Source organism: Parasteatoda tepidariorum, chromosome 11 (genome assembly GCF_982258835.1).
Source record: "Parasteatoda tepidariorum strain Cologne lab strain chromosome 11, Ptep-v5.0, whole genome shotgun sequence".
Taxonomy (NCBI): Eukaryota; Metazoa; Arthropoda; class Arachnida; order Araneae; family Theridiidae; genus Parasteatoda; species Parasteatoda tepidariorum.
The window spans coordinates 43,662,700-43,681,582 of record NC_141765.1 but is presented as its reverse complement, the minus strand read 5'-3'; the positions used below and the strand labels follow the sequence as shown (position 1 = coordinate 43,681,582).

Genomic DNA, 18,883 nt, shown 5'->3' with positions numbered 1-18,883 from the left:
ATGTCACATGGATGATATACTCGTCTGGGGTTCAAATCAAAAAGAGCATGATGAACGTCTAACATCTACTTTAATCCGTCTGAAAGAAACAGGAATCACTCTTAATAAACAAAAATGCTGTTTCTCTGTTAAGTCTATAAAATATCTAGGTCATGTCATTGATGACTCAGGAATACACCCAGATCAGGACAAAGTAAAAGCCATACAAAATTTCAGAAGCCCAACAAACAAAACTGAACTGAAACAGCTACTTGGAATGGCAAATTATTTAGCAAGATTTATTCCACGATTTTCAGATATTATGGCGCCTTTGATTTCTATGTTATCCACAAAGAATAAATTTGTTTGGAACTCTCCTCAGGAAACCGCACTAAAAAAGTTAAAAGACATGTTGTTATCTGAACCTATACTTACCATCTATGACCCAAACAAACAATCAATTGTTACAGCCGATGCTTCTTCTTATGGATTAGGAGCCACACTGTGTCAGAAGCATGATTCTACAATCAAGGTGGTAGCTTATGCATCCAGAACTCTAACTCCTACTGAACAACGTTATGCTCAGATAGAAAAAGAAGCCCTTGCACTTACATGGGCATGCGAAAAATTTTCCAATTATCTAATGGGTACCAAGTTTCTTTTGGAGACAGATCATAAACCTCTTGTCCCAATACTTACTAGAAAATCTTTGGATGATTTAACACCTCGCCTACAACGTCTCAAAATGAGGCTCATGAGATATTCTTTTGATGTTTTCCACACTCCTGGAAAAAATCTTTGCGTAGCAGATGCACTATCTAGAGCACCACATCAACAAGAAACTCCAAATCTGGAATTGGAAGAGGAAGTTGAAGCTTTTATCCATCAAGTTTTAGAATCTGTTCCGATGTCTTCAGAGAGACTTTCCCAGATAAAACTAGAACAAGAGACTGACTCAACATGTAATATGTTGATCAATTACGCTTCTCAAGGTTGGCCGGAGAAAAACCAGATAGTACCATCCTGTTTACCCTTTTGGCCTCTAAGATATGAAATCTCCATACAGAATGGCTTGTTAATGAGAGGAAACCGAATAATCGTGCCAAATAGAGGCTACGACAAGAAATATTGGGCAAAATCCATGAAGGACACATGGGAATTAATAAATGTCGAGCTTTAGCGAATTCAGCAGTATACTGGCCTGGCATTAGTAAACAAATAGAGGAATTAGTTCGGGACTGTCCTTCATGTATACAGGAAGCTAAAAACTGTTCTGAACCTTTGAAACCAACTAGTTTTCCTCAGAGACCATGGGAAATTGTAGCTATGGACTTATTTAAACTCCATGCAGAATGGTATTTATTAGTTACAGATTTTTACTCACGTTATCCAGAAGTGGCAAAACTGGATAGTTTAACATCAAAAGAAGTAATTTTACACTGCAAATCAATTTTTGCCAGACATGGAATTCCAAATGTTGTAAGATCAGATAATGGACCACAGTTTGAAGTTACTAGAACAGCAGAGTTTCAAAACTTTGCAAAAGTATACGGTTTTAAGCACATTACTTCAAGTCCAAGATATCCTCAAAGCAACGGTTTTGTTGAAGCAGCAGTGAAGATAATTAAATTAAGATTCAAAAAGTCTAAAGATCCTTACTTGGCTTTATTGAGTTATCGGACAACACCTTTAAAGAACGGCTACAGTCCTGCTGAATTGTTGATGGGGCGTCGACTACAGTCAACCTTACCTTTAGCAATTTCACTACTTCAACCAAAGCTAATAGAGAAGGAGATACTGGAAGAAAAAGAAGAGAAAAGAATAGAAAGACAGAAAAAGGATTATGATCGGAGGCACAATGCTCATGAATTGAAACCAATACATCCGGGTGACAAGATATGGATAACTGATAGGAAGGCTGTTGGAACTGTACAGAGAAAAGCTGAATCACCAAGGTCATACTTTGTTAAAGAAGCCAAACAAGTGCTTCGACGGAATAGGAAACATTTGATTCCAGGATCTAAACTACAGATTCCACCGCTAAACGATGATTTAGAGGAAGCTCTTTCAGAAAGGGATAACAGAAGGAGCTTACCAGAAATAACGGATCCAGATCCTACAATGTTAACTCAGAAGAAGGATGTATCTTCAAAAACTGTTGTGACTCGCTCTGGAAGAATTGTGAAAGCTCCCAATAGACTAAATCTTTAAAGGGGGGAGATGTGGCATCAGCCAGATTAACTGTAACTGTGTGTTAACTGTTTAGTTTTAGTTTCAGTTTGTATTTATGTTTAGTTTCAGTTTTGTGTTTGTGTATCTCGAAAAGTTGTTATTAAATGTGTTTGCGAGATGCTAGATCCTGCTCATTTATTTAATATGTACTGAAATAATACACAACAACACACTCTCTACCAATTGTAACACTTTACATGATTTCACTATATGAGTGTGAAGAGTCACAGAAGAAGGACGTATGTTAGTTTCTGTCCTAATTTTCAAATAAATTAAAATATTTTAAGATAGGGAATTACAGATGGTGTTTTCTACACTGGGGAACGCTGCGAGCTCCATACCGCCTATACTTCCGGATTACTGTTTCTGGAGTATTTTAAAGCTATTTGGCTCACAACGTGATCATTGTGTTTTGAGATCCTTTCAAAAGTGGTATTTGATTAATTATTACTGAAAACAAAATTATCTGTTTGAAAATATCACCTCGCAGAATAAGCTGTAGTAAGCAGTTGCAAACTTTCTATCCGGAACTAAAACAGGTATTGAGCTCAAGATTGTTATTGTTTACATTTATATTGAAAACACCATCCATAAGATTCGTATCTGCAATCGAACGTCAATGCAATTCATGCTTGTTTAAGCAGTTCATCTTTCATGTAGTTTTTAAACGTTAATGCACCCGTTCTTAGTAATCGCATACTGTGTGAATGCTCCTTAAGGCCATCCTCTGATTCTTACAAATCCGAATGTCGTCGAGTCTTGTTGTAGTGCACTAGGCAGTACGAGACTCGACAGTACTGTCAGTAAGCGATGAGTGACTACTTTGATTAACCTGCTTAAGGACCAAAGGTATAGGGTATCGGTCCTCGCTAAATTGCTCTACCATAAAGTGCTCGACTTCTTGAACTGGTTGTCTGGCTACTAAAGAGGTGGAGCCATCCTTTTTTCAGAAGATCAAAATTATGAGAAATTGGTGATCGAAATGGACTGCAGGTGGTGTAGAGCAGAACTCTCTAACTATGGCAACACTTCGTATGCTTTCACCATTATCTTGGGGAGAGTCGTAGAGGAAGGAAGTACGTTAGTTTCTGTCTTGATTTTCATGCAGATTAAGATCTTTTAATTCTTAAAAATATATGGAAATAAAAATTACATTAAACACAGTTCTAAAGGAAAGTATCATAAATTTAAAAAATATTTTTATTAAATAAAAAGGAAAAATATTAAGAAAAGGGAAAATATCGTAGTACATTCCTATACAACTAAAAAGAGGAGGAGAGGAAAGGGTGAAGGGCCAATGGCATGAAACTGGTTTCTCCCCAAATGAACCCCTAAACTCGCAGCCTTCGAACGCGGACGGTGACGTCACTATTCCTATCTAGTCTATTCTATGCTTCCGTCCGATAATAAAACAAAATCCTAAACTCGCAACCCCCGAAAACAGCAGTGAAGGGAATCCCAGCCCTTGAACAAAGATTTGAACCCTCCCTCTAGGAAGTGACATTGTGTGTTGATAGTTTTAAGAAAGTGACCAATGGCTTTTGTTTATCCCTTAATCGTTCTCCCTTCGCTTGAGGGTCGTGACCTCTGTCACAGAGTTCGCAGCTTTGTTTTTGAAAGGGAATGCATTCTTCTTTCATTTTGACCATTACGTAGTCTAAAATAAATATCTATTTATTTTAATCTTCGATCTTTATTCAAGAATAAAATATGCAGTATTTGTTTTAAACTTGTTTGCATTATTGTATTTATTATAAGAGAATCGATTCACTTATAACTATGTTTACTAACCAGTTTGCGAAAAAAAGAAATATTCTTAAAATAAAAAATAACATCAGATTACAAATCAAATACATCTTTATTTATTACCGTTTCTAAAAATCATACTTTGAATGTTTCTTTAAATAGGTGTAATCGATTCAATCAGAAATTTCATCACTAGATTATGAAACTTTAGAAATTATATATGTATTATCGAGAGCTTTTAGACAAAATTTTGTAATTTGACAAAATTTTGCATCTTTCTATTTTTATTTATTTTATTATTTATAAAAATTTTACTATATTTATGATTATTTTATTACTTTTTATTATTTATAATTATTTTATTTTATATTTGCAATTGATAAAATGCATAGCTTTATACCACTGAAATCTTTTATTTTTAAAGGTACAATAAGTATCAAAATAACATGTAATAAATAAGCTTTAATGAATAGAAATAGCATTGAAACTAGCATTTTTTTAAATAATTGTTAGTTTAAATAATCTGAAAAAAAATTGCATTATAATTTTTAAAAAAATGCTTTTGAATTTTTCTCTTTCTTTTTTGTTATGACTTTTCTTTTTTTTGCAATTGCAAACTTATATATTTTAGTAAACAATATTGTATGCTAATAGTTTTTCAAAAACACACTATTTTCTTCTTTTTTATAATATTTTTTATAAAAAAATGCAATTCGCAACACAACAATGCAATATATTTTTTTTTCAAATTTAATAAATTATCTCTTTTTAGAAAATGGTATTTTCAATCGTTGTATTATATTGAACTAGATTTGCAAAAAAATTCTCTGCAATCAATTTTTTGCCTTATTACCCTTCTTACATTAAACCCAACTTAGAAGACAAGGATGTTAAGTAGTAGTACTTTATTTAGAATTTCATACTAGAATTTCTGGTTGCGCAATTTCACTTTGTCGTTCCAGCCATAAGGGAAATTCGTGATTTATTTTTATATCACAAATTCATGTTTGAAGTTTAATTCATTACAAATATTTTCAATACTTTCAATTAAACAAATTTTCAATTTCAAAATATCCTTAATTGTTTTTATATTTGATACTGGATTTTATTTTTTGCCTTATCATTCACCATTGTGTATGCAGGTAAATTATGAAAAAGTCATTCGGAAAAATATTTCTTTCAAGTGTCTCATAAATTTGGAAAATACTTTTTGAATTAGAATTAATTGCATCAATCAGGATAACTTAAAATATTATTTGAATAATACCAAAAAAACACTAGTATAATAATGATCAATGAATAAAACAGAATATATTAGTTAATACTTAAAAATTAATAATACTTAGCTAGTTATTAATACCTAGCTAATAGTGAAAAAAATGTCAAAACAGAGAAAAAAATTATGCTTGATTTTTTTTCTCCCTAAAATTTGTAATACTAACAATAAATATTTTCAAAAGTTCAAATGTCAAACAGCAGTTTAAGATATAACTAAAAGTTTTCTTCAGTCAAGCATTTTTTTAGAACAATTTCTAAAAAATTTTTTAAAACAACGTGATTTTAGAAGTTTTTTAATGTTCATTTTAACAAATTTTATTCTTAAAATATTACATAATTTTAAAAAAAAATTTCGAGTATAATTCGATATTATAGTTATAAGACCGGAAATACAAATAATTTTTTCTTGGAATATTTAGAATTGAAAAAATTAAAGGGGTAGTAAAATTAAGGAAATAAATAATAAAAAAAAGGTTTCTTTACTATGCATCTAAATTTATCAGCATTTTTGTAATAATTCAAAAACAATTTTATTGAAAAAGTTTCCTTTCTTAATATTCTGGACATTTTATTACGCTCTTATATTGAATCTAACTCAGAAGACAAGGATGCCAAGTCGTAAAAGCTTTGTCAGAACTTTTAGGAGTTAGAACTTTTAGTTACACAATTTCATTTCTGTCGGTCTAGTCATAAGGATTATTCGTGATATTACTTTATTACAAATTCGTGTTAGTAGTTTAACACGATGCAAATATCAATTAGTTTTCATTGCACACATTTTCAATAACAAAATTCTTTCAATTATTTTTCTGATTGGCGCAGGATATTTTTTCTTATAATTTACCATTCTGTATACAAATGAATTATAAAAAGTAATTCAAAAGAAATTCTCTTTTTTTACTCGTCGCATAAATTCGTTAAAATCTTTTTGAAGTAGAATTAATCGCATACATTAAGATAATCTGAAGTATTATTTCAATAAAAACAAATAATTATAGTTTAATAATAATAAATGAATATAACTGAATATCTTTAGAATAATTTAGCTGATATTCAATGGAGAATCTCAAAACAGAAAAGAAATTTATGCTTAAGTTTTTTTTCACCCTAAAATTTGTTTATCAATTTATTAAAGAGTAAGTATTCTAAAAAGGTCAAATGTGAAACAGAAGACTGAGAAATAACTAAAACATTTTTCCTATTCTATTACTTTTTTAATGCTATTTCTAACAAAAAAAAATTTAAAAAATGTGATTTTAGAAATTTTTTAATCTTAATCTTAACCAATTTTATTCCTAAAATAATACAAAATTTTTCAAGAAATAAGTTGTCAAATATATATGGTATTATAGACATGGTATCACAGATATGGTATTATGGATATAAAAGTAAAAATATCTTTTTGTCTTAGAAAATAAAAGGGGAAATTTCGCATTTTCAAAGATGAACAGAAAAATAAAAAAATAATAAAAAGGTTTCTTAATTATGCATCTAAATTTATCTGCAATTTTATAATAATTCTACAACGATTATATCGAAAAATCTTCCGTTCCTTCAAATCTCTAATAGAAGCAAATCTCTAATAGAAGTTCAGCGGATGAAAAATAAGTATGCAATTTATAGTAATTATTATTTATATTATTATTACATATTTAGTTATATATTATAGATTTAGTTATATATTATAGATTTAGTTATATATTATAGATTTAGTTATAGTAATCTAATCTATTTATTATGTACTAATCTCAGCTATAATTCACCAATTTTTTTTAAAGAAAAAATTGCAAAATTTTACTAAAAAACGAGGTTTTCTTTAATCTATGATGCATTTTTTTCTCCAAATGATTTGAAAATATTACAACGTAGTTAAAATAAAAGTTACTAAAAACACGGCAATAATTATACTAAACGTATTTTGGTTAAGAATACATAAAAATTTGGAATAAAGAAATTTTCTCGTTTTATTTAAAGTTGTGCAAGATTATTGTAGATTTTATTATAAGTTCTGCAAGAAACAAATTATTTAATCGATTTATTACACGAAATAATAAATTTGTGAGAGAAAAATTACGTCTGAAATATATTAATAAAATATCTAGGTAAATGATTATAAAAAAATCGTAAAATATCTGGATAAAAAATATCTTTGAAATCGGAAATCTAATTTAATCCCAGCGTTACACGCATCCTATTTGAACATTCGAATCGCTTTTACTAGCAAATTGTTAGGTGAAAGACATCTGATAGATGGGAGGAACGGTGAAGATCGCAGCCAGTTAGCAAAATCCGTTCGAAAGCTCTAGGTTACAGGTTTTCCCTAGGAGTAAAACGGGAAGTCAAAATTACGCCATTTTTCTATCCCTAGCTCGTTCGATGGTTACCAGTTTAGAGCTCCTGGGCGTATTCCAGCGTTGCGATCTCCTATTGTCTTATGATTTTCCTTAGAGATGGTGTTTTCAATATAAATGTAAACAATAACAATCTAGAGCTCAATACCTGCTCAAGTTCCGGTTAGAATTTTTGCAACTGCTTTCAACAGCTTATTCTGAGAGACGATATTTTCAAATGGATTATTTTGTTTTCAATAAAAGAAGTAAATTAGATAATTTCTGAGCTCAAATCTGCAGCATTTCATAAGATGTTATTGTTATTAAGTAATTCTGGTGAGTTTGAAGTGAAAATTTGTTTGAGTTATTAATAGATATATGGATGGTGTTTTCAATAGAAATGTAAACGATCTCGAGCTCGGCGCCTACTCTCGTTCCGGTTAAAAAGTTTGCAGCTGCTTACTACATGTTATTCTGATAGGCGATGTTTTCAAACGGATAATTTTGCTTTCAATAAAAGAAATAAATTAGATAATTTCTGAGCTCAAATCTGTCATATTTCATAAGATATTAATGTTAATATGTAATTCTGGTGAGTTTGAAGTGAAAATTTGTTTTAGTTTTTTAGAGATATATTGTTAAAAAAGGTGACATGGTTGCTAGATTTTGAATAACTCGCTTTTTTGGCAGTCTTGATATGGCCTCTTTCCATAAGTTTATTACTGTTTGTTCTTGTTGCGAGCTGTGCACCATTTTACGTTAGTGTTAACACTTTTAGCATTGTAAACACTAGTATTGTTAGCATTGTAAACACTAGTAATAAGTAATCAAATACATTGTTTGCAAGAATCTCAAAACACAATGATGCCAAATGGCTTTAAAATACAACGGAAACAGTAACCCGGAAATTTAGGCATTACAGAGCTTGCAACGTTCCCTAGTGTAGAAAACACCATCCATTGTTAAAAAAAAGGTGACAGGGCTGCCAGATTTTGAAAAACTCCCTTTTTTTGGCAGTCCTGATTTGGCCTCTTTCCATTTGTTTTTTACTGTTTGTTCTAGTTACAAGCTGTGCACCATCTTACGTTAGTGTCAGCACCTTTAGCATTGTAAACACAAGTAATAAGTAATCAAATACCACGTTTGAAAAAATCTCAAAACGCAATGTGAGCCAAATGATTTTAAAATACACCAGAAACAGTAACCCGGAAGTACAGACGGTATGGAGCTTGTAGTGTACTAAACACCATCCAGAGATGCTTTTTAGACAGTCGCCGATAGCTCATTGTACAACTCGAATGTGACGGAAATAAAGTACCAACCAAACACCGTCGAAGAAGACTTAAGCCCTGATTGGTGTAATATATTCTCCTCCCGAAAACTCGCCTGTTTAATCATCTTTTTAATTCGATTTCTATCGAATTCGCATTAACCAAATGCTGTAAGAATAATTCATTATGGAGTTTATCACCCAATTGATTGTACCTAAAGTTTGTGACGCTACGTGCCTGTGTCCCATATGCATTGTACAGGATCCCGCCTTTTTTCTGCAGTCCCTAGTACTTTGGTAACAGTTATCAAATGCGAATATCTGTGACTGAACACTGTTCTTTTTATAGAGGGTGCTGATTCTCGATGGTACTGATAGAATGATGTTTTGATGTTATTTAAACCGAAAGTAGTCGCTCTTGAATTTGCGTTTCGTTATCCCTAAGTTAAATGTACATCTGTGGAAGTGTTTGCCGAGGAGAGAAATGAATCCGTAAATTATTTCATGTTCGAAAATCAAGATCTTCACTTGTTGCTTTTTTTAAAGTGATGTTTGCAATCTTTTAAAGTTTGTGAAAAAGATATCAACAAACGCATGCTATATTAAAGTATTAGAAATTATAATTAATGTGTGATACATGGCTTTGATATTGTCACTTTTGATTTTTAAATTACATTCGTCTCTAATGAGTTAGCATAATGTTTCTAAAGTGTGAGTGTCGTAAGTTTTGCAAGAAAACTTCATTTAGGTGAGCGAGCTTAATGAATTATTGAATATTATCATGAGTTTCACCCAGGAGAAATCGTTGAAAAACTTCTAGTTCAGGTTTCTTACAAAGTAATTTTGTAACAAAAAATTGTTTTATTTAAGATCTTTTACTTTTGCAATAGATTAATTATTTTGGATTGTTTCCCCTCTTATCAAAATTATTTTCCTAGCCATTATATATTTTATAACAAAGTAGGTTCTAAATTACTATGGATAATATATTTTGCACCACCTATGTAAATTTGTTTTCTGTTATATTTTTGATTATTTTAGAAAAGTAACACTTGCTTTGAAATGCTTGTACCAGCAAGTTATATATCAAATATAACAAAATGAGAATAAGGTTAGCACGTTTTAATATTATATGCAAATTGTAACAGTCTAACTTAGAAAGCTTCTGGTTATTTTATTGTGTATTTTGTGTATTATTTATGTGTGTATTTTTTCTTATTATAACTGATTTCTTATTGTTTCAGTCATTTCTCATTAAATTTAATCTGGTTCACAAATATTATTTAAAACTAGGAAAAATTCATTGTGATTGTCAGGAATTAATGTAGGATTGGCAAGGTATTTGTCATTAGGGTTTTAGAGGCTCTAAGCCATAGATTTCAGGTTATTAAAAATTTTTTTTTACTGTGATTAGGACTTGCATGGGAAAGAATGAGGGATTTTTCATTTTTATTAAAAAGCAGGAATATTCCCCCGTAATATTAAGATTTATTTTATTCAACTATGTTGCTATTAATAACATTTATTAGATAAAAAACATTTTTTTCTTAAATTGTAATTTTTGTTTATAAAAATTATCAACAATTATCTAAAATTGATTCATTTAATGGGATAGAAATAATTTTCTATGTATGAAAAATTTTTTTAAAAAAGAAATTACAAATTGAAAATTTTTTTTCTTCACATTAAAGCGAAACTATCTAATCAAATTTATTCTGATAATTTCTGGATTGAGAAATCGAAGGTCTGACTTCTAAGGGAAGGATAAAACAATTATCACTGAAAAGTCAATTGCATTTATGATTGTTACTTATATGTAAAATAAGAGCAAATAACATTAGGGTGCTTAAGCAAAATTTTGGATTAACAACAATTGCATAAGTATAGTGAAACAATTGTATTCCATGAAGAATCATAAAAGAATAATGGGAATTTTAATGAATTTTTAACAGGCTCAAAAATTGTAATTTAGTATATACCCATTCTTAAAATCGAACATTGTGATACATATAAACAATATTAATTTAATGGATAAAAAGAAGAAAAAAAAGTTCAATTTTGTTACTAGCATACATATGGTTCAGAAAGCATTATAGCATTTAAATTCAATGTTTCCATAGATAATTAAACGCTAATAACACTAAAAATTTTTATATTATTTTCCTGAAGCTATTTCTATCTGTTTCTATTATTTAAGAATGATCCAAATCTGTTCCAAGGAATGAAATCTCTTAATTTTATGGATTATTACTTTTATTTCTTAAATAAAACAACTCATCATTTTTAGAAATTTATTTAATTATTTCTTAAATATGTAAGTATTAAAATTTCGTGAAATGGACTTGAAAAGAAATATGTAATTTTTTCTTTTATGAAATTAAATTTTTTTTTTTTTTAAAAGCAGAAACAGACTACAATCAATAAAAGTACGCCTGGTCTTTTTTCGTGCTAGAATTTCAAGTATTTTTACATGAAGTTAAAATCATCCCTGAAAATCAAATTTTGCTTGAATTGAAAATTTGTTGAATCCAACCCTGGTCAAATTTGCAATTAAAATTAAATTGAATTTTTATTATGTTTTTTTTTTTTTTTTTTAATTTTGCCTATTTTTTGTAAATTGCATTTTGGTGAATTTGAATATTTTGATGTTTCAGTTTGAGTTCAAATTAAAAAAAATCAAATGCATTAATATTTTGTATGTTGCATAGTAGGCATGGCATACACTAATTTTCTTGTTTATAACTATACTATTAATTTTTTTAAATTGCTTCAGGTTTAAAATGCAACATCATGAAGTTTTGAAAAATATTTGAAATGTCCTTTCATGGTGGTGGTGGGGCTTCCCTTCCCCACTCTCACAGCAGTCCCAGTGGCATGTATCCAATTCCATCGTCACCTGAAAACAGAAATGTTGGTAAAAGGCTTCCAGTTCAAGTTCATTTCCTTGATGATTCTTGTGCTTCTTTTAACATTCAGGTATAAACAAATGTATCAAATGTTTTTTAATCTGATTGCCTATGAAAAACGCTCAAAATTTTTCCCTCCGCTTTGTTGGAAAGCATGTTCCAATTTTACATTAGGTCGAAGGCAAAATATACATAAGAAATTGAAATTGTTTAACTTTTAGCAAAGTTTAAAAACCCTGCCCTGCTAATCTGAATCGTGCAAATTGAAAAATCGAGATACTCTAACTAATAACATATATGACATTTGTAAATCTTCTGAATATGGAAATTGGAAAAATATCAAAAGAACTGTATAAAATAAATATCATTTGTCTATCGTATTGCTTTCAAATTATTAGAGATTTATGATACAGTGGCGCTCACGTACTTAAGGACCGTGTTTTCAAAATAAATGCGTCATTATATTGGATCATTATATTATGTTTCGATCAAGATATCTATAATGACGAATTCTACCTTAGTTGAACTTCAATCCTCAAATAATTCATTCGTGTTCACAAGTGTTTCATAAAAGTTTATTTAGAAAATACATTTTGTTAAATTTCTTATACTTAAGGACAGTTTGTCTAATCATGAGTTACTGAATGATTACAATCAATTTATCGATCAATGTAAGTGTAATTTACTACATTATCTTTGGCTGATGCTTTAAAACATTATATTAATATTTTTCTAAATTTTTTTAGTACAAAATTCAACATTATTATGAGTAAAGGTAAAAATGTTAGCAATGAACAGAGATGTCGAAGGGATACTCTGAGAAAAGAAGGTTTAAGCTTTAGAGAAATTGGTGGGCAGTTAAAATTATCAAAAACAGCAGTTTTCCCAGTATTGAAATCTATTCAAGTGACCAAAAGTATTGAAAAAGCATCCCGAAAACCACGTCCTCGCAAAACTACCGAACGAGAAGATCGAATTATTCATCGAATTTCTGAAGCTGATCGTCACAAAACCGCCCCGGACATCAGAAAAGAATTCGCTGAATTAACAGGCAAGCACGTAAGCCATAATACCATCAAACGGCTTTTAAATGAGTTTTGGCTTATGTAGGAAAAAACCGTTGATGTCAAAGAAGAATATAGCAGCTCGATTAGCTTTTGCAAAAAGACACCGAAACTGGACATCGGCTGGCTGGAATCGAGTTATATTTACAGACGAATCGAAGTTCAACAGAATGGGCTCAGATGGCAAAAGTTATGTGAGGCGTCGAGTCGGTGAAGAATTTAATGTACGGTGTACAAAATCAACTGTAAAAGGTGGATTGACTTGGTGATTGAGCAGGTTGCCATTACACGTTCAGGATGTGGTCCAATTCACAAAATCGAAGGCATCATGGATCAGCATGTGTATGTGGACATTATCAAGACTGTTTTTCTGCCTTATTACAGGAAACTTCGCTCAAGAAAACCAATCATGCAAGCCGATAATGATCCAAAACACATGAGCAAAACTGCGAAGGCCTTCTTGTCAAGCAAGAAAATTAAGGTTTTGCAGTGGCCTTCCCAATCACCAGATCTCAACCCTTTCGAGATGCTGTGGATAAATATGTGAAATAGCAAAAACCAAAAAATTTAGGTGATTTATGGAAGTGTGTCGAAGAAGGCTGGGCAGCTATACCTCCTGAGCGATATCAAAGATTAGTAGATTCGATGCCTCGTAGATGTGAAGCAGTAATTGCCCCAAAAGGCTTACTGACTAAATACTAGCTCCAAATCTTTATTTTTTGTTACATTTTTTACATTGTTATTAATTTTATTAACGATTAAGAAATATTTATTTTGTTGTCCTTAAGTATGCGGAATGCATATTTTTTCTAAAATGTTACATAATTTAAGTATAACAGTTAGATAAATGATTTTAATTGTGAAAATATATTAAAAATAAGTTATTTGTTCCAATACATAATTATCAATTCAAAAAACTTATGCATGAACAATAAGTTTTGGATTTTACTTTCCATAAAGACGTCCTTAAGTACGTTAGCGCCACTGCATGTTGTAGTGAAGCAATGAATTAAAAAGTTATTGACTTACATTTTCATAATGATATTGTGTCACAAACTTAAATGTGTATCCTAAAAGTGCACAAGAAAAAGACTCATGATTGGAGAAGATGCATTTGATGTAATAACTATGAAGTATTAAATCTCAGTTATGCTTTTAAAATCCCCTAGATACAAATTGTAATATAGTGGGTAAAGTGATGATTTGATGACACAGTTCATGTTAATATTGATATAGTTAATACTTCTGCATACAAGCACTTATAATTTCTATTCCTACTTTCCAGATTGACAAGTTTTTGACAATTGCTGCTTTTATCCGATTTTAACCAAGGTTTTACCCTTCAGGTCAAAAATCCATTTTTGGCATAGTTATTGACAATTTTCAAAGACCTAAAATTTTGGTGTAAAAAATTATTATTAGAATTGTAAAAAAAAAAGTACAGTAGAGAACCATTTATCCGGTATCCAGATAACCGGGAAAAACTTTGTTCGATTTTCCCGCCATTTTAAACTAGGACGAAAAAAGCGGAAATTAGACTCATCCTTGAAGTTGAGTAGAGGAAAATGTAAGGAAGGGGAAATTTTTTCCCCCTGTTTACCCAGAGAAACGTCATTTCCTCCGTGACCTTGATGGCAGGGAAGGGAGGAATGTTTTATTTTTTCCTTTAGGCCGTCAATCAAACTCAAGGGTGTGGCATGCTGATTTCGTTTTCTGCTTGATTTACGAGGGGAGTGGGGAAAATGCATTGCATGCATATCAGTGAACAGATAAAGAAAAGAGAAAAATATATTTATTTGACATCGACTAATAAAAATAAAATCTTTTTCTTTTGAATAAATTCTCATTCTTTGGAAGTGCGGTATCAATTGCAAGTTTTTCTTGGTGTGGAATCACATCTGCTGTAATTAAAAATCTTGTTTTTATCAACAAAAAAAATAAAATAAAAGGAGAATTGTTCATTAATTTAAACATAGGATTATTTTATGAAGCAGATTGCAGTTTTGTTTTTCTGATTCCAATACGTTTGATTTTTTTTCTTTTCGCGACACTCAATAAATTAATTCTTTTTATTCATAAATTTTATCATCAGTTTTTTTTTTTTTTTGAATTCCGTTGATCTTGCCTTGTTTCGGGTTTTAATATTTATGCTGGTGCCTTTTTTAACTATCGTTTCGGTTCGATAATTTTCAAGTGTTTTTATTTAGATTAATAAGTTTTCTTTTTATTTTATCGTTTCCCCCGTATAATTAGGTATGAAATATATTGCGTTATTTAATCATTGGTTTTGTTTATATTATTTAATTTCGGAATTTTAATTATTTTTAAAAAATAAATATGAGAATTTTGTATTTTTTAAACTTTATTTTCTTGTCTAAACTTGCAAATTTTTTATTCTTTTAAATGTTATATTTCTACCATTTTTTTTTCTTTTTAAAGTTAGGAGTACCTTTCTTTTTTCTCTTACTTTATGCATTACACTTTTTCCTTGTACTTCGGGTTCGATAAAACATCGATTAACGACACTTTTTGGTCGATCCAGAAAACCGGGAAATTCAGATATCCGGGATAGCGATTGTCCCGAGCATCCCGGATAATTGGTTCTCTACTGTACATATAAAATGAAAGTTTACAATTAAATTATGTTTTTTAATCATTTTTAACATTACACCTTTTTTTTTTGTTTAACATTACTTTCCAAACCCTGAAATTTTGGTGTAGAAAATCATAATCTGTTGTGAATATTAAGAAATTATAAATAAATATGTGTTAAATTGCTATTTATCTTATCTGTTAATTTGTCTAATTATCGAAATAAAAATACGAAAACAATCATCTTAAAAAAACACATCACTTTTTGCATTATGTTTAAAACCAATTTTTATTTATTCCCATTTTAACTCCTTCATTCCCCAAAGCATGTGATTATAAAATAATAGTTTTGATGCCCTCTGTACAAGGCCGGATTTACGTATAAGCTAAATAAGCTGTAGCTTGGGGCCCCCGAGATGACCAGGGCCCCCAGATCCTACTTTCCCCCCTCTTTTCTAAAATCTAAATCTAATCGAAGTATTTACAAACATAGAATAATTGTTACTCTTCACTTTTCTAACCAAAAGAGGAATAAAACGGTCTTTTGACTGGTGAAAATATACCCGCTTTAGTACCTGCCACCCACGGAGTTGTTAAATAGCTGTCTCACTTTACACGGAGGGAAAATAATTTTAGCTTCTTTAAATTGCCTATGACTCTTTTGTCCTTACTTATCACAGATATCCACAGAAATATCAGATATCCACAGAAACACAGTTTTGTCTGATTTCTGATCATAAATTGCTTGGAACAACAAATTTCTAGGGCTGTAAATAAGGAGAGAGTCTTGTTAGTATTTCTTTGGGGACACCCTGTCTTGAGATTTCTTTTGCTCACATTGTCGTTAAAGTGATCCTCCTTCAATTCTAATTTTTCTTTTTTACAAAATTTAGTTATTTTTTCTAATTTATTATAGAAGCTTTTTCTTCTTTTAACTATCTTAAATGTTTCAACTAGCGTAATTGTTTAATTTACTTAATTGTTGTAATGGATTTTATTTTATTTTCCAAATTAATGGTACATGATCCCGTGAACTACAAACTTCTAAATCCAAATTTTCGTAGGATATTTAAGAATAGATAAATTTTTCTCTTTTGGAGGTAAGAAAATGTTTTTATTAAATCAACTTTGGTTGTGGTTAGGGAAAACATGGAAGGTTTGCACCGTTTTTTATTTATACATTTTTAAGCGTAATAAATTTCAAATTATTAATTATTTAATAGCTTATAATATTTGCCCCCTGTTTACATCAATATTTTTTACTTGAATTAGAAACTTAGTAAAATTAAAAAATATGTTTTATAAAAATAATTTTTTAAGGGCTAAAGAGCTCTGTCAAACCTCCTTACTAAAAGGTAATTTGACTTGACCCACTTTATTCTGATGGATGAGTATTTAAAGAACCAACAAAGCAATATATAAGTGTCTAAAAATTGTGATAATTTTGTTTAAAGAAACATCAAATCTAATAGTTATTTACTAATGAAAAGTAAGAAATTTGAAGCAACATTGTTAAAATGAATAGTAAGATTGATTCAGTAATTTGAACTATATGGAGAGAAATCTATCTTTTTTATTTATTTATTTAGTTCTTTTTTAATATTTTATGATTTTTGACAGACCAAGCTGCCAAAATTCTTGATTTGGTCTATTATGGATGAAAGTGAGGTAACAGATGTTATTATATTTTAATTATACTTACTGCTAATAGACAGAAACAACATGTGATTTTGCTTGATAGAGCATTGAAATCGAGTGATCATGACCGAAACAAATGCTTAAGTAAGAAAAAGGAAAAGAAAAAAAAATAATTGTTCAAACCTCCTGTATGACCAAATTTTTCATGTTTCCCTTAAATATGAAATATGTTTATTTTGTAATATTCGTACAGAAAATTTCTTTTATTTAGTTAGCTAATGATTTTATTGTTTATTGATCATACTTGTTTCTATTTTTAATTCCTTGATTTTTGTTGTTATTATGTGTTTAAAGTTAATATGGCTTTTAAATTTTTAAATCAAAGTCGAAACAACTTCTTAAAATTTTAAATCGAAACTATTTATGACATTTTGACAACTTTGTTTTAATTTTAAACGTGTGCATGTAATTTAATAAAATAAAAACAAATAAAAAATAAATTAAAAAAACATAAATAAATAACTGATAATACAAAAAACTTCGTTGTCATTAGAAGGGAACATATCATCTTTCAAGCAATTTCAGTATTAATAAATTATTTATAAATAAAAATTTTTTTAGTTTAAAAGGTAAAAAAGTTCTTTTTGCCCCTTCATTCGATTTTCAGACTATTTAATATCTGTATCTGAGGATCAGAATTCCCTTTCATTTTACCTTAAAATTTTACAAATGATATATTTCTTGCTTTCATGTGATATGCAGCAGTTTTAAATGGCACTTAAGAATATCTAAAAAAATTACTAAATTGTCAATTCAAAAAACAATTAACTAATACTTTTGAATATGAATTTAAATAACTAAAAACGTTTGTTCTGCTATCTCATTTTATATAGCACTATTTAGAGCAGACAGCTTCGTATTGGTGTGATGATGACGTAATAAAAGATGCATGCAGAAAAAGCAAATTTCATTTCAGTTAAAATCCTTAATGTCATATTTTTAAACTCTTCGAAAAATGTAGTAAAAAAGTATACAAATTAACTGTCGCAGAAAAATTAATATTAAGTAAGAACGAAACAAAAATGAAATTGAAATATGTTGAATCACTAATGAGACAGGCGAGATGAAAGACATCGAAGCCTATTTGATTGAATAGTAAAACTAGAAGGTGTTTCTAAAATTTTGAAATCTATCAGGCTTTAATTTTTTTTCTGTCACAAAATTTATCAGTAATTAAAAATAATAAATTCGTTAGATTTCAAAAATGGTTCTGTTTTTTCGTTGATTAAATATTAAGCATTAACAGATATTTATCTTTTAAAACATTTCATTCTATAATAAAATAATTATTCTACAATTGTAATTATCTAAAACTAATTGATATGAAGCTATAGTGTGTTCCATTGATATGTTGAATGCTGATTTTGGCTGGATGTCCGAAACCCGTATCATATTTATTCTCTCTGATATTTAATAGACCCTTTAAAAAATCCTTAAAAATATAAGCCAAAAATTTACATAAATAATGACAATCTTGCACTAAAATTTAACAATTGTACTTAAAACAATTAAAAAGAAAGCAAAAATAATGAAGAAATATTTTTAATATAAACATCAATTAAATAATATCAGCTTACGAAATGTTCTTTTTATTATTTTTTATTTTTACATACAGTATTATTATAACGGCCCTCACCGAATCCAGGTTGTAGGGACTGCTGGATTGGGTTCAAAATGACAAGGCTACGGTGTTGAATATTAGTAGTGGTAAACTCGAAATTGGGTCAGCTGTGCAATGATTGTTATTAAATAAACTAATAAATTTGGCTGGGATAGCCTGGTTGATAG

The 18,883-nt window shown here is 29.6% G+C and overlaps 2 protein-coding genes across 6 annotated transcripts in view; both read left to right on the top strand.

The window, feature by feature from the left end:
• The first annotated feature begins 1,305 nt into the window (after positions 1-1,305).
• Positions 1,306-2,190, top strand: LOC147801369 (uncharacterized). Its single transcript, XM_087154485.1, has one exon. The coding sequence runs from the start codon at positions 1,306-1,308 to the stop codon at positions 2,188-2,190; it is 885 nt and encodes a 294-aa protein (XP_087010611.1).
• A 6,590-nt stretch (positions 2,191-8,780) lies between these two features.
• Cdep (Chondrocyte-derived ezrin-like domain containing protein) overlaps positions 8,781-18,883 on the top strand; it is a 102,744-nt gene continuing 92,641 nt past the window's right edge. For 2 of the 5 annotated variants that reach the window (XM_016075123.3, XM_016075121.4), the window contains exons 1-2: positions 8,781-9,583; positions 11,609-11,811. In XM_016075123.3, the coding sequence (XP_015930609.1) occupies positions 11,650-11,811 (162 nt within the window). In that variant the 5' untranslated portion in view covers positions 8,781-9,583; positions 11,609-11,649. Of the gene's footprint in view, positions 9,673-11,608; positions 11,812-18,883 lie in introns of all 5 variants that reach the window. The other 3 variants (XM_071187725.1, XM_016075122.3, XM_071187726.1) reach the window with 2 other exon arrangements.

Excerpts from the sequence above, each read along its gene's own strand:
- LOC147801369 (XM_087154485.1), top strand. The coding sequence starts at position 1,306 with ATGGACTTATTTAAACTCCATGCAGAATGGTATTTATTAGTTACAGAT.